The sequence below is a fragment of the Acanthaster planci genome, unplaced genomic scaffold (assembly GCF_054643075.1).
Source record: "Acanthaster planci isolate LZ-2023a unplaced genomic scaffold, COTS_SCS Contig43, whole genome shotgun sequence".
NCBI classification, from domain to species: Eukaryota; Metazoa; Echinodermata; class Asteroidea; order Valvatida; family Acanthasteridae; genus Acanthaster; species Acanthaster planci.
The window spans coordinates 73,618-96,046 of record NW_028257667.1 but is presented as its reverse complement, the minus strand read 5'-3'; the positions used below and the strand labels follow the sequence as shown (position 1 = coordinate 96,046).

At 40.5% G+C, this 22,429-nt stretch overlaps 1 protein-coding gene across 1 annotated transcript in view; it reads right to left on the bottom strand.

The window, feature by feature from the left end:
• Positions 1-779: 779 nt before the first annotated feature.
• The window catches only part of LOC147795379 (vesicle-fusing ATPase-like), a 62,712-nt gene continuing 41,062 nt past the window's right edge, over positions 780-22,429 (bottom strand). Inside the window, exons 16-24 of the mRNA XM_087131976.1 lie at positions 16,366-16,440; positions 15,711-15,898; positions 15,069-15,164; positions 14,071-14,227; positions 12,641-12,774; positions 11,002-11,068; positions 5,847-5,926; positions 3,973-4,107; positions 780-798 (exon numbers count right to left, since the gene is read on the bottom strand). Coding sequence (XP_086988102.1) covers positions 796-798; positions 3,973-4,107; positions 5,847-5,926; positions 11,002-11,068; positions 12,641-12,774; positions 14,071-14,227; positions 15,069-15,164; positions 15,711-15,898; positions 16,366-16,440 — 935 coding nt within the window. The 3' untranslated portion in view covers positions 780-795. The remainder of the gene's footprint in view (positions 799-3,972; positions 4,108-5,846; positions 5,927-11,001; positions 11,069-12,640; positions 12,775-14,070; positions 14,228-15,068; positions 15,165-15,710; positions 15,899-16,365; positions 16,441-22,429) is intronic.

Here is a 22,429-nt window from a genome sequence, read left to right as displayed (position 1 = left end):
GAAGAATCACACCTTTTACATGTTGTTTCACGTATATTTAAGGTGACTGTGAAGCAGATCTGCAAAAGGGGGAAAGCACAGTCATGACACTTTTTAAATTCAATGGAAGGGTTTAAGAAAATTATTTTAAAATTTCTTGGGTAGGTGGGGGATGCTAAACATGTAATTTTGTGTGAAATTCACTCCTTGTCAATCCACAGCATAAGAATACTTAAGGTGCAAGTCTATACTTATCCTTGTTAGGCTCTACAAATTACAACAAATGAAGTTTTGAACTAGTCCACGGATTGTTCATTGTTCTACAGGAGGCAGCACTTAGGCCATGGTTATTTGCAGAAAAATGTGGCAAAAATCATCGCGGCCCACTGCAACTGCATTGCTGGCCTCGGAGAGGCTGGCACTCATGTCTGTGCTTTGATGTTTTATATTGACACAAAGGTGCATACTACAGATAGCAAAACAGTAACACAGGAACCAGCTTGCTGGAAGCTTCCATCAGCCGTAGAGGAAGTGCAGAACTTGTCCATAGCTCAAATTGATTTCACATCAGCCAAAACCAAGAAGGGAAAGAATGATATGTTGGTTGATGATGGTTTGATGCCAACATAGCATTCCACAGCATAAGACAGTACCTGATCCTACAGATGTTGAACTCCAGACCTTCTTCTCACAGATGAATGCAACAGGAACTAAGCCAGAATTCCTAAGCATTGTACTGGAACACTGCCACCAATTCAAAACATCCCACCCTGACACCATTCTTCCAAGCAGTGATCTCTTTTTCATCTGGCCACCTTACTGTATTAAAAATAAAGAGTGTCTGTAAGAATCCAGAACCAACCTTCTCAATCACTCATTCAATCTGTGTTCTATCTGGAGTAATGCAGCTTTTCTACAGCAGCCTCCAAGTGGGGATGTTTACGTGAGACAGAGGAACAGCAAGCGTATGAGGAAAGAATGAGAGAAATACACCAAAATTTTGAAGTTAACCCCTTAACGCTGGGTCTTTTTTCTGAAAGCCGACTCTGAGAATTCCAGCCTCGCTTGGCCACAAAGGCCACCTGCCAAACCCCAAATTCTTGGTTTGTGGCCCTGCCTGCTCTGCACGCTTTGATTTACACAGTGAAAAGGCTCATTGTTTGGTGGCATGTGGCTCTACTCACGCTTCCACATTCCCATTGCCTCTTTTCAAAGTGGCACCTATTGTGAAGCTGGTGATAATGATGCAAATTCATTTGCCTTTTCATTTCTTGGCAGCGCACAAAGGCCAATCACTATATATCTACAAGAGCCAGGGTATGCCTTCTTTCACCGTGTTCGCTCGAGCGTGGGCTGAGAATAATAGCTGAAAAGCGGGTTGAGGGATCTCAATTTTTATGGCATCTCTCACCGCTTCCCGATGAGAAGGGGTTAAGGACTTTGGCTTTGTAATTAACACAAATTCTCCACACATTGGGGCTTCCCCAGATGGACGTATTTCTTATTATTGCTGTGAGGAGGGGGTCCTAGAAATGAAATATCCATTTTATGCTTGCGACGCTCAAGTCGGTGAATATGCATCCCTTAAATATACATGCCTTGTGGTAAATGGTAAGGAGGTCACTCCTGATAGTAAACAAGCATACATGTATCAGATTCAAACACACATACATGCCCTGTTGACTATGCTGACTACGTGTTGTGGACCAGTGTTGTATCGGAGACCTTGATATCCGAGACCAAGACCAAAACCCGAGACTTACTCCTTCAAGACCAAGACCTGGACTTCGAGCACGAGACTTTTGCAGGTCGAGACCGAGACCACGACATCCGAGAACGAGACCAACCATAAACCAACATTTATTTTTTACCAAAAGGTAAATAGGGACAAACAGATGGCAGTACAATTAAGAAATAAAATGAAAACATTAGTATAAACACACACGCACAAATAGGTCAAATATATTTGTCTCAGTTCTTTTATCAGTGATACTGCTCTACTTTTACCCTGACCTGGTCATGATAAGCCAGGTATGCACTGCTACAAAGGATAACTGCGGAAGGTGGACAAGATGATCTCACAGAATAGTCAAGGATGTAATATCACCATAGTTGCCTCCAAATAAAGAAACTGCCAGAAAGGAAATGGTTCTACCCAGAGTGTCGTAAAGTACCAAGGAAAAGGGAAGAATAGAATTTAGATTGTAACTATCAGTTCTGCTTTGTAAGGAAAGTTGCTGCCCGGTTTCACTCTTAGATATTCAGTCAGTTTCACACTTTTCTGAAGCAAAAAAGAAAAACACTGGTTGAAAGAAAAATCCTATGTTCCTCATTGGGACTTAAACCGGACACCTCACCCCCTGGGTAGATCTCTACCACTTGAGCTAAGCAGTACAGTAGTATATTTTCTCAGGTTTTCCCTGTGAACCAAATTTTTGTCTTGATGTTGCATGGATGCACAACCAAGTAGAGTAATGAACGCAACATTTGGTATGGTAACCGTTTCATTTTCACCATCCCATGTTGTCGTTTCATTCTAAAAAGTGGCTTTTCATAAACTGTGGATATCCATAGTACATGAGGGAAATTTTCTATACCTCATAAACTGTAGAACTACAGGAAAACAAGAAGAAATGGATATGTTGACGTGCAGTATTCATCTAAACACATGTATCTGGTGCCAAACTGCAGTACAGCCTTGAGTTTTTGGACCTCCTGTCACAAGATTTAATGCCCCACACAGAACGACTAATGGATGTGCTTCACCTCACGTGTACAAATGATCAGTGCATGAGGCATTCTCTTTCAAAAAACTTTTCTTGAGAAATGGAAACACTTTGTATTCATATTTATACATGACATACCAGATTTCTGTACTTTTGCATAAATTGGTACTGAAAAAACATCTAAAAAAAAGATCTTCAATGACACCTGTACGAGGTACCCCTTTCTGGGATAACAAAAATCCATTCAGTCAAATGGTTCATTAATGGGCACGTGCTTGTGAGAAAATAAGACACAACTGTGATTTTGTCCAGAAGTGTAACATTACCATCCTTGGAAATGACAAAATCCATAGGAATTGTGCTGTGCAGGATAGCATGTTTCTGGCACAGATGTCCTATAACCCGCTCCATATGAATTCTCGAGTTAGCTATTCTGCATGGGTATTGAACTTGCTCTCAAGACAGTCGCAGCCCATCTCTTCTAAATGAAGGGATTAAGGGATTAGAAGCTCAGCACCCGTCATTTGAACACTACCTGCAATGTCAAACCCCTTGTCTGCCATCACAACATCCCCTGCATCCAATTTGTGAAGGAAAGATGAGTGTTAAAGCATTTGTCACTTGCTCTTCTGCCCCAACCTTGTGATAAATAAGATATGACTCCTTGAGGGGTGATGCCGATTAAAGTATTTTACAATGTTGTTGCTTTTTTATGACAACCATATTGCCTGATGAAAAAAAAAAAAAGAACCTGGATAGGAATGTACACGTACTCATTGAAAGAAAGAAGCAAAAAAGGTACATAACAAGTTAAAGGAGCTCTACGAAGGTAGCCTCTGCAACATCAAACTCAAGAGGATGCAATACATTTATCATTAAAAAAATTGCAAATTTACACATCAGCATTAAGGTGTGCATCCAGATTCATCAACACCACTTAAGAAATTTCATCAGAAGTAATGAATTGTTAGAATACCAAACCACAAAAATTGGAGTACAAATACTTTTCATGAACAGGTTAGTGTAGTGTTTCTTTCCTCACCTTCCACTTTTGTGGTCTAGGTTCAAATCCGGCTCATTCCACACGTGGAGTGGGTTTTCAGTCCCTACTCAAGTTCAAGGGTTTTCACCCCACCTCTAAACTGAACATTTCTTCATTGTCTTCTTGCCTCATTATCATGCTGTAATTGGCCCTAAATGAGCTATTGGATGAACACATAGAAATAAAATCCACGTAATAAGAGCAATGATTAAATGCAAACTATACCTCAATAACTGAACACAGTTGGTCTCCCGTTGACAAAGCAGGAACGTGGATGTGTGTGTTGAATATTGAAACCATCTCCATTTGCTGGAGAACTTCCTTCTGACTAGTGGTACCAATTATTAAGAGTTTTCTTCCCTGCAAACAGATGGAAAATATATTTTTAAGGCAATGGGTCTCAAAGTAAGCTTGGTAATCAAGGAAAATGAAACAATGGAAATATAAGAGCACATGTACATAGCCCATTACTATGAAAATTCAGCTATGAATCCACAACTTTCTTTTCAAAAAGTGTCAACGTGTAGAGAGACCAAAGACCTTCAGTCTAACCCTCCCAGATCCTTCTAAATCCTCTCTCAGGGTTCGCCATATTTTGGAGGATTGTACATGTAGAGCCACTACTACAAAAGGATTATACCGACCAGCAACATAATGAAATCATACTTTGTTTACATGTGTGCTTTCCTATTGCTTGTATCATACTACTAAAAACCATTACTGTTCCCTTTATTCCCATTGTTTGAACCTTTTCTTGACATGTCCCACAAGATCTGCGCATGAAACCAACAAAGCCTTGTGTTCAGGTCCTCAGGGTTGTTATCCCAGATAAACCTTTGATCAAGTCCTCACGCTTTTGTTCTTCCTTGTTCAGTTGAACTCTCATACCCCAAAGCATTTTACCTGAGGACTGACTTTCAGAGTTCCATTGTTCCCACCATGGAGCTATTAAACACAAGGAGTAAGAACAAAGTCCCTACAGACCGTAATCTGATTAACTGCTCCGGTCAGCTCCACAGGCAAGGTGCGGTTACCGGCCCAAGTGTTGAAGACCCAAGGCATTCTTTGTACACAGTGATCGCCACTGCCAGGTAGCTGGTAACCCACACACTCGCCATGTTTCGCTGCAGCATACTGGAGTAAATAAATGGTGGAAAAGATGCACGGAGAGGATGCGCAGTTCTCTTCTGTAGTCCTCAGGAGTCGGTGAGTGATCTCCACAGATGCGCCCGAAAATTCCAAATCAGCGGTGGTTATTTGGTAAAAGTTGGACTTTTTAAAATTCAGTTATGACATTTTGCGATTCCGGTGGTAGAGAACAAATACCCAAAATATGAACTGTGATATTTATTTCGTAAGTCGCAATCCTAGTGGTTCCTACAGTTAAAACAAGGCGGAAACATGCCGCAGGAATGCGGCATGTCGACAACATGGTGAGGTTTCATGCCGAGACAGTTGTGGACAATGACAGAAACTACAACAAATCTTCCCAATTTTTTTTTTTATTTTCCTCTGGACTAGATACATTCGCTCAGTTTTCTTGTGCGTATTTTTTGGAGAGTTTGTATTAGTTAGTAATTTTGTTTATTATTAAAAGAGACGTTTTGGGGATGTAAAGACGTAACCATACTTTCATTGTCATTGGAATATCAGAACAATCACTACATTTATCGAAGTTTAAGTCTCCGATGACGATGGTTTCCGTCTCAAGGCGGCCATGTTAAACATGCGGAAGTGTTAGAGACACGCATGCGTGGTACCCACGATCCTTTGCAAATGCAACTCCGAGCATTCTTTACAGCCCGCCAACGGCACGTAATTTGTTTTGTCCTTGCAGCATGTGCAGGGCTTGCGGTGGCCATCATTGACCCTTTTCATCTCTGTATGTGCTGACTCCTAGTGTTTAATAGCTCCATGTTCTCACGTTTCCCTCCATCTACGGTGACACCAAATCAGATTTGTACGTGAACACAAACCATACATGGTGCTAGTAAGGATGTTTCATTCAATGTTTGTTTTTGGGTCTGATATATTGATCCCTACAGAATAAAATATTTCAGGGCATGAGATGTTTTTGATTCTTTTAAACTATTTCGTACCTTAGGAGGGATTTTTTTCAGCAAAACAAGCAAGGCCTGAAGAACAAGATTGGAGAATCTTGGACCAATTGGTACATAATCTAATGAGAAAGAACAAAGAAGAAGTAAATTGGTTATAATCTCACTGAAACTCAAGGGTACTTGACGTAAAGCAGGACAAAGCATTTTACACTACTTGTACAACAGTGCTTGTACCAAATCATCGTACTTCAATGAATCAAAGCAGTTAAAATGACATTTCTGATGGTTACATGTACATCAGGTCAACAGATGACATGCTGAAGGAGTATGGTTTAGCTCACTTCACTTGAACTCGGAATGGGTGATCTATTTCAGTTATGTAGAACAGTTGCTGGTTTACAGCAATCACATTTTGTAATGAAACACTGAGGAATTCACCAACTTAAAAGGTCCCTGAGCAAACCTAGCAACAAGAGTAGTAAGAAATGCAACCCCACCCCCAAAATGGGTCATTAATGAAATGTTCATGTCATTCAGGTTTGCTTGGAAACGTTTCGGAAAATACATAAACATGAGCTCCTCAAATACTAATTTCCTTTCTACACTTATGAATTGTTTAGGTTATGTTTCTGTAATCTGGCAGATCATGTTCTACTAAATACAGGAGAGTAAAGGAATTAAATAAACAGGGGAAAGCTGCTGTAATGAACACAATGAGGTCCACACAAAGTGCTCGGTATGGCAGTCATTTATTTTTGCAAATGATTGCTTGAAAATCACATGCAACACAATGTATAGTTACATTGGCTCCTATAGATAAAATGCCACTTTGATAAATGGACTGCACTGGGAACCATGCTAATACAGCACCACTGGAGGCACTGGAGTGCTGCAAGCTCATCTGACGATGAGTATGTGTTCGGAGTATCGTCATCAAACATCCGGTTATCACGGTAACAGTCAACGAAACTCCCATGCCAGCCATCATTGATACAGGTGCGTCAGTTAATGTCACGTGTCTGGCTGTATACAACAAACTGTCCTCCAAACCGCCACTGTGCAAGGACAATGCAGCCAAAGTCTTTGCCTATGGTAGTTAAACACCCCTGGAGATTGTTGGCACATTTGACACTTCTATCGCTTATAAGGGGTCCCAAGTGAACTGCACCTTCTGTGTTACCAAAACCACTGGAGACACATTGATCAGTTTCCGAACAGCGTCTGCTCTCCGGGTCATTCATGTGGCCTACAACCTTCACCCCGACAACCCCCATAAGCCCATGGACAGTCTTGTGGAACAATTCGCAGATCGTTTCACTGGTATTGGCAAGTTAAAGAACATTCAGTGCAAGCTACACGTGGACGAGACTGTCCGACCGATTGCCCTGCCACACCGTCGTATCCCGTTCCATGTCCGCAAGAAAGTTGAGAACGAACTTGACAAGCTACTTCGCCTTGATATCATTGAGCCGGTACGCAATGAGCCAACTCCGTGGGTCTCACCCATACATGTGGTCGAAAAAACCTAATCGACCAGGTGAGATTCGTATGTGCGTGGACATGCAAAATGTCAATGCTGCTATTAAACGCGAACGCCACATAACACCCACCATCGACAACATCCTCGCTCAGGTCAATGGCGCTACCGTGTTCAGCAAAATGGACCTTAACGCAGGCTACCACCAAGTTGAGCTAGCCCCAGAATCGCGCCACCTGACTGTATTTTCAACGCACAAAGGCTTGTTCCGTTACAAGCGTTTGAATTTCGGCGTAAGCTCAGCAGAGGAAGTCTTCCAAAACACGATCTCCTCAGCTCTCTGTGGCCTGGTGGGTACGCTAAACATCAGCGATGACATCCTCGTGTTTGGTCGCACGCAAGCCGAACATGACACACGACTTGCAGCCTGTCTGCAACGTCTTCGCGAATGCAACCTAACTCTGAACAGAGATAAGTGCAGTTTCGGTCAGTTACGTGTTGAATACTTTGGCCATGTATTCAGTTCCAGTGGCATCTCTCCCGACAAGAAGAAAGTCGAAGCCATCCAACAAGTTCGTGACCCCACCAATGCCAGCGAGGTCAGGAGTTTCCTTGGCCTGGTAACGTACTGTAGCCGGTTTATACCAGACCTTGCCACTATTTCCGCCCCACTGCGCGAGTTGACCAAGAAAGACTCCACCTGGAACTGGGGACCAGAACACCAGCAAGCGCTCACGTAGATTCGTAAAAGCATCACACACTGTTGTACCATGGCATACTTCGACCCCGGCAAGAAGACTGAACTGCTCGTTGATGCTAGCCCGGTCGGCCTAGCTGGTATTCTTGCCCAAAGCAACGACAGGGATGAACTGTCGATTGTTGCTCTTGCCAGTCGATCTCTGACACCCGTTGAACAGCGGTATTCCCAGACGGAACGCGAAGTTCTCGCCATCACTTGGGCAATACTTCACTTCCACCTCTATGTGTACGGTAGCACCTTCCGCGTTATCACAGATCACAAACCGTTGGTCCCACTGTTCAATAACCAGCACAGCCAAGCTCTGGTTAATGAAGTTGCAGGAGTACAACTTCACCGTTGAGTATCAGCAAGGAAAGCTGAATCCCGCGGACTATATGTCACGAACGCCGTGCCCAAGTCAGTCACCCTCGACAAAATCCGCACTGCCACTCGCGACGAGCGGGTTCTCCAGTCGACCATCGACGTGGTCGCCACCCATAGCTGGGACACACTCTTGAGACAACCCCACAACTAAGAGACTCTCGTGACCCTCAAGAGTCTACACAAAGTGCGCGAAGAACTAACGGCAACAACTGATCGCGACCTGCTGCTGCGTGGAAATCGTATCGTGATTCCACAAGCACTCGCACAATCGATTATCGACATTGCTCACGAAGGACACCAAGGCATGACAAAGACTAAACAGCTACTTCGTGAGAAAGTGTGGTTTCCCAACATGGACACACTCGTCGACAACACGGTTCGCGACTACCTCTCATGTCAGTTGACAACCCCGAATGACACTCGAACACCACTCACTATGTCTACACTCACAGACGGCCCATGGCTCGAAGTCAGCATCGATTTCTGTGATCCCACAGGAGAACATCTCCTCGTAGTCATGGACGATTACAGTCATTTTCCCGAAATCGAAATCGTGACTTTCACTTCTGCCCGTTCAGTAATTCCCAAACTGGATCGTATCTTCGCCACGTTTGGCATTCCAAAGGTAGTATGCTCTGAAAACGGGCTGCCCTTCATCCTTCGCAGACTACCTCGGGTTCCATCATCGGAAAATCACCCCACGTTGGCCCCTTGCCAGTGGGGAGGTGGAACAGTTCATGAAAACAATCAAAAAGACATATCGCACCACAATCACAGACAGAATACCGTGGAAGCAAGCTCTCTATAAGTTCCTGCGAAATTACCGAGCAACGCCGCATGCTACGACAGGAGTTGCATCTGCAACGCTACTCTTTGGCAGGCCCGCGATTTGTGCACGGTCTCCCTGAGACCGTGCACAAATCGCGAGCCAAACCTGTCAGATCGCGTGACAAATGCAAGAAAGCCGCGATGAAACAATACGCTGACAACAGAGAGCAGGCACGTCCCAAGAACATTGAAATCGGTGATACAGTTCTTCTACGACGCGATGGACTAGTCGCAAAACACCAAACCCCATACCATACTCACCCCTACACTGTGACTGCCAAAAAAGGATCTATGGTAACAGCTCAGCGTGGCACTCACACAGTCACACGCAACATCTCGCGACACAAACTCATCCAGACCAACACACCAATCCAGCAGGATCCGGAGGAATCCGACATTGAGGACGTGACAAATCCAACACACACTCCTACTCGAGCACCAGCACCGCGCCAGAACCCTGCTCGAAATCGCCACCCACCTGCTCACCTAAGACTATGTGACTTAAAGACTGTAGGAAAGACACCTGCATGTTGGACACTTTTGTTTAATTTGCTTGAGGACATCTGCACAAGTGTGTTTACCCAATTTGTTTTCCTGTTTATGTTTAGAGAACTTCAAGTTTGGAAAAAGAAAAAAAATGGCTGAAAGAAAATGCAACTTTGTAACTGTGACTAGCTCAAAAGAAATAATAATAGTAACCAACTGTGACTCTAGCTCAAAACAAAGATAATAATAACGATAAGGCATATATATTTGAAGACAGTACAAAAATGGACAGTGAAGCTTTTCTCAGCTAACTCCCAGTTTTGAATCTTATTTAATTAGTCGTCTGCTTCACATTTACAAAATCACTCTTTTATGTACACAGTTATCATTCAAGGTGGAAAGGGATGTAGTATTCTTAAAACATGTCCAAACTGGGACACCGTACATATACTTTGGAACGCATTAAAGGTCAAGGGTCACGCATTCCTCGTGACTGCAGTACAGCCACCTAAAACAGCGTGTACGTCTCACTCTCTCATTCTAAGCTAAACGCCTTAGGATATCACAATGTCAGCAATTACACGTCAGGCTAGCATTTTGAAAGCACTTGAAACTAGACAGATATTTATCAAAGATTTCTCAGAGATAAGTAACAAAGGCTAGGGTCTATCTGCATGTTCTGTTCTGAGGGATTTTTGGAGGTCAAATCTTCCAGTTTTTTGTTGTTTAAAGCAAATTTGTGCACAAAGAACTTAGGAGGCAAAGGAGATGTTCAGAATACCTGAATGTTTGCTATGGCTAAATAGCAATGATTCACAGTACATAAATGTGAAACCTGTTTTGGCAATAAAAACAGTTTCCCTAAATTTTTCTAAACTTCCTTACTCGAAGACCAAGAATTTTGCGAGCTTATATGTACTATGGTACCTAAGTGTATAATTTGGGAGTGGTTCTGACATCAACAATCAGATACTTGGGTGCTCTGTTCTGATGCACATTTCCTAGTAAATTTCTCTTGGGTCATTCTATGTAAAATCACCAAAAATCCAAACTTTACTGATGTTTGATGTTTGGAATAAAGTGGCTGTTTCATCCCTGTTGGACCAACAGTTTTTGCATTATAGACTGCCATTTTCCCCCAATTTTGACTAAACTGGGTACAGCCATCAATTTTCAACTGACCACACCTTCCTAACTTATACGCCAAATTTGTTGATATTGTTCTCTTTGGAAAGGTAATATCACGGGGAGTTCAAATATGCTACTCAAGCACAACTTACCAAGAAGCCTCTCGATATCGTCAACAACGACACAGCTGAGTTCTGACTTGTAAGCATCCTCAAAGATCTATTCAAAACATTTGGAACAACACAAGCTTCTAATAAAAAGTGAAAAGACCACCAACATAAGAGAACGCTTTCATGAAAGTGCAGATAAAATGTCATTTTCAAGGTAAATCCAGTTATTAATCCTAAATTGCTCAGAGCTTATTCATGAACAGCATTAACTGTTGGCCAGAAGAGGCCTTTGGTACTGTTATTAGAGCTAAGATCCTAACAATAATACCCATAATACATGTGTATACTGTGCCTAACCAGCTTACTTTTGGGCTGTACTCAGATTCTCTGATGCACTTATTGTCACCAGCAGAATGGCAGATGCTTGACCTACTGAGATCTCTGAGATAATGCACAATCAGTATGCTTGGCTTATCTGCCATGTTTGATATTACAAGGTTGTTGCTATACAGGTGCTGATTTCTAACTTTCAGTGTCTTTAACTGTTTTAAAATTTATGATGACAAATAGAAGACGTAAGTCTCTATTCTGAAAACAGTGTTGAGTATAGTGCTGTTCCTTGAATTCAGCCCCATTCCTCTGCACGACTAGAAAGTGATGCCCATTGATGTCCAAGCAATCAATAGTAAGAAACATATTGCATTGTCATATCTGACCTCAATACTGTTTTTCATTGGCCCAGACCAATCAAGTTGGTAGGGCAACAAAAGCCCATGTTACACTCACCATCAGACATCACACCAGCTGGGTTCGAATATTGAGTGCACAAATGTACCCAAGTATGCACCCTTAAATCGAACAGGATAATGCAAGGACCACTGATCGCTTATGTTCAAAGAGTCCTTTGTTGCCCTTTATTCCCTCAAAAAAAAAAATTAAAATCTTCATCAAGGTAGAGATAAGACAAAACAATTGTTTGCCACAGGTGCAATGTGTCCCTAGGTTCCAAATGTCATATCTCCCACCACAGCTTTCAAAACCTGTTGGTCGTCATGTACAAACAACAGCTAAAAAAAAGCTGAAATTCAACCCCATTCTGACTGGGCTTGTCAGGAGTTATACACCGTTTTATAATGTAGACATTTTTTGCATGAAATTCACACATATTATAATTATACATTGTGTACGCATTGTTATGTATTTTATTGTTTAACTGTTGTCACATACTGTTTACCCCGGCATCAGTGTAAGATATGATAATTATGATAAGATGGAAAATACACAACTTGATAGAAAACAGAATGTATTCTAATAAATTTACATGACACAATTGCCAAGCAACATGAAAACACTTGGGATGATTTTTGTGAATTTGGTATCAAAAGCTGTGCAAGACTTCAAAGAAAAAAGTCATGACATGTCGAAAGTAAGGAGAGTTGGGAAGTCAGGACAGTTTGATATCAGCAGTGGTTTGGAGTAGCAACAAACTTTCCATGGGGGAGGGGTCCAATTAATACCCCTCCCAGTCTGTATGTGAAATTCCCATAATCTTGTACAGAGCTGATTCACAAAAAAAAAACCGAACCAAAAAAATGAAAATCAGCTGACGAGCTGAATTTTCACACCCATGTCTGTGTCTACCCACTGGCTCTGGTGATTGGCTAACCAGTCCATGACATACCTTTTTAATAGCCTGACATTTAGCACTTTCAGAATAGCCAACCATGTCTTCTGGGGAACATATCTTCACAAACGGAAATTCTGACTTCATCGACAGAGTAGCAGCAAGAGCTGTCTTTCCACTTCCTGGAGGACCTGATTAAGGAATGATGCCAAAGTTAATGTCTCTCAAATATGACATCCAAAATGCCACATGACATTGAAAGTAAACATAGTGAAGCCACTGGTGCTCAAAGCTTTCTAAATATCAAATGGATACTGAGAAAAACAACAAAAAATGACAAAAAGTTAATGTCATTCTCTTTAACATACACAATTTAAAGTAGTATGAGATAAAAAATATGTATCAATATCCCAATGCGGTCAATATTTTGGTACCAACCCAGGGACTAACATTTTATTAATGAAACCTTGTTTAATGAAGGGTTAGAAAGTGGGGGTATTTCTGTGATGATGTCTTGCAAAATATTTTGACTTGCAAGGATATAGTCCAATATTAAGAATACATGGACAGGACAGTTACAGTTTATTTAACAGAGCATTTCATTTCAGAGCATCAGCAAAATACAAAAATACTTTACCATTATGATCAAGAATGTTATTTTGGTATCTGAATGTCAGCACAGCACCTGTGAATTATCATTATGAGTGACTACAATATGCTCATTATGTTAGATTGCATTGGTCCTGATCTTCTAAAATAGCTAAGAAGAGGCATGATTCCATTTAGATTATTACACTTCCAACCATGCTCTCACACAGATCTGCATCAATACACTGATACCTTTATGAAAGACTGTTCTACAAACTTATGTGTTAACTCTTTTCATGTTCATAGCATTTTAAATTTAACTGGATAGACCTTGTTCAGAGCTACAGACTGTAATAATAACTACCAGGCAACAATGCCATGAATGACTATTCCAATTAGAACCTGTGATAAAAATATTGTAATTTACAGTAGCCACTGTAAATGATTTAAGAGACTTTTGTTAAATTAAACATATTACAACTTTTATGGCAAAACAATACAACTGTGAATCATTATGACATAATTGTCATCAGGTCAAAGGGATTTGGAATCAGAGTTTGTCTCTCCTACACAAGTTAGAATCCTGACGTAAATAATTAGCAAAATGGAAAGAAAAATTGAAAAAAATGCAGAAGAAACTCAAATTTGTACTTTCAACATTTAACCCTTAGTTCCAAAAACGTACAATCAAGGATTCTGGTTTACATGGAAGTATGACATACTGCAGGCAATTACATGTGGGTAAAGAAGTGATTTTACGTAGTTTTGTTGGTAAATACATGTACTTCCTGTATTAGAGGTTTTTTCTTTACATGTATATGATATGATACAAATTTTTCATTTCCAGGTTTTGTGATAAAATTCAGACTAAATATCTGATGTAAACACTTCCTACTGACCTTCCATAAGCAAGCTTACTAGTGGTGTACGATTGCTAAGTTTAGTTTGTTGCACTACGAGCTCTCCATCAGCCAGTACCCGTGCTACTGGTTCACCAAAGTTGATTATGCCATTGAGGATGTAGTTGCTGAAACTTTCATCACTAACTCCAAATGCCTAAATAAACGAACAGACTTTTAAAATACCTGCGATTTAGTGATAAGTTTGCAAAAAAAACCCCAAAATTACATGTTAGTCTTGCTCTTTCCATGATTTGGATGGAAAAATAAATACAATGAAAGAATGGCAAGACCTTTGAAAGTAATATGCAATTCAAGTTGAATATTCACAATTTTAATGATTCCATTTGTAAAATATATGTGAACTTTAATAGTGAAGTGCGGAATTGCTGAAAAAAAAAACCACTGTGCCGCTGAAAAACCCGGTTCCACGGTCATAATTGTGGGTTCAGAGATTTAACCTGGGCTTTGATATTTAAATCAATGTACTGCTTTGAAAAAAAAGAGCCCTGTTTTGGCCACAGGTCCAACTGGGATTGCGCACAATGCCATTTGCTACGAGTTTTTTATATTTTAAGCATATCTGGGTACCTACTATTGACATAAAACAGGTACCCAGTTCCAAAAATACCTGTAAATGCACGCCCCTAAAAGCTACATGTATAATGTAATTACAAGAGCATAACTTGCAGTGCAAAGTGAAGCCTTCTAGATGCATCCATGTTTATGCATAAACCTTTGGAAAATTTGAAATTTTGTATGGCTTTGCAACAGCTATTTGCATGTCTGCATCTGTATTGTAAAATGACGCGACAAAGAAGCCAATATACCAAACTACTAAATGCACTAGTAGTTAAGAAGCATTATGGTTTGTTTCTTGTAACACAATTGCATGTGCGCTGGACAGTTTGCTGAGGCTGTTTAGTGTGTCACATCTAATGATAACATTTAATTTAGTTAAAGAATACACAAAAGAATTTCAGTGAATATATACTTACTGGTTTGATATCATTCGCCAGTGCAATCATAAAATCTGATTTCTGAACTTGCATTTTCTCAGCTGCTTCATAATCCACTTCAACTTTTGAAGAGGCCTACAAAAGAGCAAGCGTTATCTTCAGTTTGGGACAAATAATGGTCTGTACTCAAAACATGAAGTTTTAAAGGTGACTACAGCAACAACATGACACAGACTTGTACTGCTTGGTAACAAAAATTTCCACTAGAAATTTTCTAAGGGGAACTTTCCACTTCATTAGTGGACATTCATTTTGGAAGTAAGCAACTACACCAAACTGTATTTGGGAGATTTAACATTTAGTTAAGTGTATAAAGTCAGTCAGAGCTGGTTATTCATTACTGTAGTTTTTAAGTAAGTGCACAATCAATACATTTGGAGCAAAGTTTTCATTACTGGCCAGTGAGGGCAGCTTGAAAAACTTACACCAGTAAAATACCAGCTTACTTCATGCTGACAATGAGTGAACTAAGAGAAACCAGTTTCCTTTGCCTCTAAAGAAACAAGATTTACAAAAATTGTCGCACTGAAATGCTGATGTGACCAATTTACTACAGTGTTTTGTAACAGGAATGCTTTGCAAGGTTGATGTTACAGAAATTATCCAAAATCAGTATTATACCTTAATCATCCTATTCATTGCAAGAGACTGCGATGCCCTGACTAGTCCAGCAATTTCTGCCCCACTGAAGTTCTTGGTTTGTGAAGCAAGCTCCTCAAGGTTAACATCAGCTGCTAGTTTCTTGTTCTCACGCATTTTGGAAACATAAATATCCAGAATCTGCAACCTTCCTTCCTCATTAGGAAGACCTATGTAAAAATCAATCACACATTTGAATGTCTTACTTTGTAGATTACGTAACTACAATTACATAAAAGCTCCACAGATTGTACAGTTTGTAAGAAACAACAACAGGCAATGTACAACAGTTCAAAGTAGTGTCTTTACAGTGGAATGGAAAGATACGTTTTAAATAATATTAACAATAATATTTAATATTGCTATCTAGACAACCCATTCACTGTAACCCAACCAAACTATAACTAGGAACTTGAGAGATAAGATCATTTATCCAGTTGATCATTGGTTGATTTTTTTATGCCTTGATGTATGTGCACTATTGGACTTTGTAAGAATTCTTCAAGGATATGATCAAGCTCATGTTCCACATAAAGGGAGCTTGCATTAATGCAACATTTTTAATGATTTTTTGTTCTAACAAAGAAGCACTTTCTCAGTATCGCTGTATATTCTGGAGGGCATACTGTCTACATACCAATTTCCATTTGAACCTCCAAACGCCCTGGTCGCAGCAATGCTTCATCAATAAGATCACGTCTGTTTGTCATACCTGCAATTTTCAGAAATGACCGAAGTTCAGCTCAGTTTCAGTTCAGTTTTAGTGTTATTGTCCATTAAAATGGAAATTTTCTGTTGTAAAAGCTCATTTAAAACCATTAAAAAAATTTCAAGAAGGGTAATAAAAAACATTTTAAAACAAGTATAAATATGAAGTAAAACACAAAAACCTACCACAGACATTTCACCGTCACTGCTGCCTCAACCACAAACAATTAAGTATTCAGAACAAAGAAGACATTTTACTAACATCACAAACAACAGCCATAATAACGAGCATCTGACAATCAAACTCAATCACACACAAATCAAAACAGATAGCTGAGTGCAAAGTAAGTGATATGATTGGATATACAGTTGTGGTCAACAGTATGCATGCACTTGGACTTAAAAGTGTTTAAGTGCAAATTTTATGATTATGCCAATTTTAGTAATCATTCCTTTTCTGCAGCTGATCAGCTGACACAGCCACTTAATTTGCATCAACCTGAAAACACAAACTATAGATACAAAGATTTATCAGCTGTAGCAAAGGAATGGCTGCCGGTAGATTAGTCTTAAGACTTGTTAATAAACATTAAACAGGTACAGTTTGAGTGTATGTAAACTATTAATCACAGCTGTGTACATGGATGTTTTCTACTCCACAGAAACTGAAAATACATACATTTTACACTAATCTTTAAAGGTACATGAAGCTTAGATGAATTTTCTTAGACACACTTTTTCTGCATTATACTCTTATACATTAAACTATTTGACATCCCTGTTAGGTTATGCTTGTTGAAATGTTAGCACTTTTTCATACTTTCACATTCTTCCATTGTTTCTAAGGGAACTGCAGGTACTGTTGCTGTGATGTCATTCAGGAAAAATGTGTCAAGTTGATAGGTTTGTGTGCTCCAATTGCGAGCCATCAATTTACTCATTAAAACATTTCTGAAAAAGGGATACTCACAGGCTTTTGCAATGTAGTCCAAAAAATAGGTAAGTGAAATTTCTTGTTCACAAACCAATTTAACTTTGAGATTTTTTTCTTGCAATGACATCAGTTTTGCTCTCGCATATAAAAATCTCATTGGTATAAAAACCACAAGGCAGTAAAATACCCTTTAAAATAGTGTGACAGGAATTAAAAATGAGGTTAACTGAGACACAAAGGAGAATTATGAAGGTTTGTGCTAGAAAAAAATATACATTGCAGCGCCCCTTTCAGACAAATAGAATAAATGGAGATAATTTTCCCTATTTCACTAGGTTTGCACTTTGATGTATTTTACTTAAGTCTCCCTAAGGTATCCCCTCACAGGCAAAGCAGGGTGAGGCTGGTTGGGACCATTTCAAGATTGAATTGGTGCACAAACATTCAAGCCTATGTGTCCACAACGTGAATGTGTGTCAGCTCATGAAAGATAAAATTTTTCATTTACACATCAATATGCATGTGTGTGAGCAACATTGTCTTTAAAACTTCACAAGATACACATGCAAAGTTAAGTTTTCTTAGATGGGAGAAAACCAGTGATTAACCCTCACATATTTTAGACGGCTAAAGTTGAGTTCACAATGTAAATGGTAAAGCCTGAAGTGAAATGGTGTCTTTGTAGAAAGAACAACATCCTAAGTTGTCCAAAAAAGCATGGGACCTTATAAATGCATGAAGATGAGCCCTTTAACCACTTGCTGCCGGGTGCTTTTTTTTAACCGTTATATGCGCTGCCGGGCTCTTTTTTCATATTTTCGTTTTTCAAAAATCTTCAAAAATTCATATCTTTTTTTTCTGAACGCCTAAACCCCATAAAGTGGGTGTCCCGTGGCGAGTCTAGCCCTCACAAGCAACCTCCATTGACCCTTCGGTTTTGCGGCCACGCCGCCCGCTCTGTGTAGAGCCCCCATTGTGTGCGTTACATAAGGGCTCGTTTGTTCCGGGCCTTGGCCCAGTGCGTTGCTATGCTGCCGTGTTGCTATGCAGAGCGATTGACGGTCAAGACCCCAGCGTGTATTATGCGGTGAGTGAATGGGAAGCTGTGCACGTGCACTGGGCTTGAGTGAATGGGAAGCTGTGCACGTGCACTGGGCTTTGTCAACTGTTCAGTGAGTGCGGGCAATGACGGACAAATGAATTCATGCTGTAAAAAAGGGGTCTAAAAGTGTGTCTTTTTCGTGGCGCTGCTGCGTGTAACTATCGCTATTTTTTGAAGCTATTGGGGTTATTTTCTGTTATATATTTTCCCATCTACCAAACTTATACCCCCCCAAACCACTCTCATATTTTATCTCCCAACTTGTTCATTTTCCCTCCCGTAGTGTAAGATATTCCCTTCCCAAACTTTATTTCCCAAACCATTTCAAGTAAAATTTAGAAACCAATAAAATAAAGTACACATAGAAATACACACAGACAAATATTTGGAGAGAACTTCTTTTTCTCTTATTTTCTTGTCATTTCTCTTGTGTTTTCTTTTCTCATTGAAGTAGTCGAACTCATAAAAGTAGTAAAATAAATTTCAACTCTTTCTCATCGAATAAAAATCAAACACCGGTGCAAGGAATAAAAAGTACTTTCCAGAAACTTTGTCTTTTTTGTCATTTTTTTCACATGCTGAAAACATGACCACCTAGTAAAACCATTACAAGGAAATGTGCCACTTTTTCAAGAGATGAAAATACTACATCCTCAAAGCAGTACGTTCCAGAAACTTTGTCTTTTTCGTCATTTTTTTCAAAGGCTGAAAACATGACCACCTAGTAAAACCATTACAAGGAAATGTGCCACTTTTTCAAGAGATGAAAATACTACATCCTCAAAGCAGTACGTTCCAGAAACTTTGTCTTTTTTGTCATTTTTTTCACATGCTGAAAACATGACCACCTAGTAAAACCATTACAAGGAAATGTGCCACTTTTTCAAGAGATGAAAATACTACATCCTCAAAGCAGTACGTTCCAGAAACTTTGTCTTTTTCGTCATTTTTTTCAAAGGCTGAAAACATGACCACCTAGTAAAACCATTACAAGGAAATGTGCCACTTTTTCAAGAGATGAAAATACTACATCCTCAAAGCAGTACGTTCCAGAAACTTTGTCTTTTTCGTCATTTTTTTCAAAGGCTGAAAACATGACCACCTAGTAAAACCATTACAAGGAAATGTGCCACTTTTTCAAGAGATGAAAATACTACATCCTCAAAGCAGTACGTTCCAGAAACTTTGTATTTTTCGTCATTTTTTTCAAAGGTTGAAACTATGACCACCTAGTAAAACCATTACAAGGAAATGTGCCACTTTTTCAAGAGATGAAAATACTACATCCTCAAAGCAGTACGTTCCAGAAACTTTGTCTTTTTTGTCATTTTTTTCAAAGGTTGAAAACATGACCACCTAGTAAAACCATTACAAGGAAATGTGCCACTTTTTCAAGAGATGAAAATACTACATCCTCAAAGCAGTACGTTCCAGAAACTTTGTCTTTTTTGTCATTTTTTTCAAAGGTTGAAACTATGACCACCTAGTAAAACCATTACAAGGAAATGTGCCACTTTTTCAAGAGATGAAAATACTACATCCTCAAAGCAGTACGTTCCAGAAACTTTGTCTTTGTCATTTTTTTCAAAGGTTGAAACTATGACCACCTAGTAAAACCATTACAAGGAAATGTGCCACTTTTTCAAGAGATGAAAATACTACATCCTCAAAGCAGTACGTTCCAGAAACTTTGTCTTTGTCATTTTTTTCAAAGGTTGAAACTATGACCACCTAGTAAAACAATTACAAGGAAATGTGCCACTTTTTCAAGAGATGAAAATACTACATCCTCAAAGCAGTACGTTCCAGAAACTTTGTCTTTGTCATTTTTTTCAAAGGTTGAAAACATGACCACCTAGTAAAACCATTACAAGGAAATGTGCCACTTTTTCAAGAGATGAAAATACTACATCCTCAAAGCAGTACGTTCCAGAAACTTTGTCTTTTTTGTCATTTTTTTCAAAGGTTGAAAACATGACCACCTAGTAAAACCATTACAAGGAAATGTGCCACTTTTTCAAGAGATGAAAATACTACATCCTCAAAGCAGTACGTTCCAGAAACTTTGTCTTTTTTGTCATTTTTTTCAAAGGTTGAAACTATGACCACCTAGTAAAACCATTACAAGGAAATGTGCCACTTTTTCAAGAGATGAAAATACTACATCCTCAAAGCAGTACGTTCCAGAAACTTTGTCTTTTTTGTCATTTTTTTCAAAGGTTGAAAACATGACCACCTAGTAAAACCATTACAAGGAAATGTGCCACTTTTTCAAGAGATGAAAATACTACATCCTCAAAGCAGTACGTTCCAGAAACTTTGTCTTTTTTGTCATTTTTTTCAAAGGTTGAAAACATGACCACCTAGTAAAACCATTACAAGGAAATGTGCCACTTTTTCAAGAGATGAAAATACTACATCCTCAAAGCAGTACGTTCCAGAAACTTTGTCTTTTTTGTCATTTTTTTCAAAGGTTGAAACTATGACCACCTAGTAAAACCATTACAAGGAAATGTGCCACTTTTTCAAGAGATGAAAATACTACATCCTCAAAGCAGTACGTTCCAGAAACTTTGTCTTTTTTGTCATTTTTTTCAAAGGTTGAAACTATGACCACCTAGTAAAACCACCAGAAATGACATATTGTTTTCTACTAGATAAGTGGGGCATCAAGTCAAAACACATGAAAAACGCAAAATATAATGTCAATGAAAATGTCCATGAAAATAAATGTTCAAAGTGTCAATTAGTGGACAGTGTGGTACTCCTTGAAGCAGGGGGCGACGCAGAGGGGCTGGTGGCACGTGTCGCACTCGAAGTGCGTCTTCTTTCGCAGACCACGGGAAGCGCAGAGGACACACCGCCGGTAGCGGAAGTCGCCATAGCTGGTCCTCTCGAAGTCCACGGGGAAGTGTCGGCCGACAAAGCGGGAGTTGCTGACTGGTGGAGTATCGTGCTGAGGGCGGTACTCGGGCAAGGGCTCGTCGAACAGCAGCTCACGGACAAGACCCAAGCGGTAGTCGAGGAAGGAGAGGCGGTGACCAACGGCCAGGTACACGGCGTAGGTGTTCACCAGCGTCAAGTCGAGCAGGTAGAAGAAGAGCTTCTTGTACCACTTGAGGGACTTACGAGTTGCTCGATGATTTGCCGCTAGTTGGTCGCTCTTGTCAACGCCCCCCATCAGGGCGTTGTACTCGATGACACAGGTCGGTTTCTGCTTTTCCTGCCCTGTCCTGTCTTGCTTGCCGGTGCCACGGATGTCTGCCGTATGCATGGTGGAGAGCATACGGATGTTGCGCTTGTCTCGCCACACCATGGCCAGGAGAGAACCGCTGACACCCAGGTCGGCCGACCGGGACGCTGTTTCGCCCCGCTTCAGCTTGACGAACTGCAGGTCTTTCGGCATCCCTTTTCTGTTCCCCATGACGGTGCCGACGACGTTGAACTTCTGGTTGTGAAGTCGTCGAAACAAATCGGGACTGCTGAAGGCCCGGTCGAGGGCAAGGTTGTAGCCCTTACCACTTAGGTCGTTCACCAGGTCCATCACCACTTGTGTAGTTGCTGGGAGGTCTCCTCTACTTTGGCCGGTGTAGATTTTGAAGTTGTAGCAGTACCCAGCGGCACTCCCGGTGCTCTGGCACAACTTGTACATCTTGATGCCGAAGCGGGCCCTCTTTCTGGGGTTGTAGGTAGCGAAGCGGAGACGCCCGTAAAACTTCAGCAGGGAGTCGTCGACGGAAATGTCCCGTTGAGGAACATAGACAGTGGCAAACTTCTGAGCAAGATGGTCGACGACTGGGCGCACTTTGAAGAGGCGGTCGGTGCAGTCATCTGGCATGGCGGTGTTATCGTTGAAGTGCAGGGACTGCAGGATGGCAAGGAAGCGATCTCGGGGCATGACGGACGGGAATAGGCTCATCTTCAGTAGTGGGTCGGTGGACCAGAAGCTATGAAGGG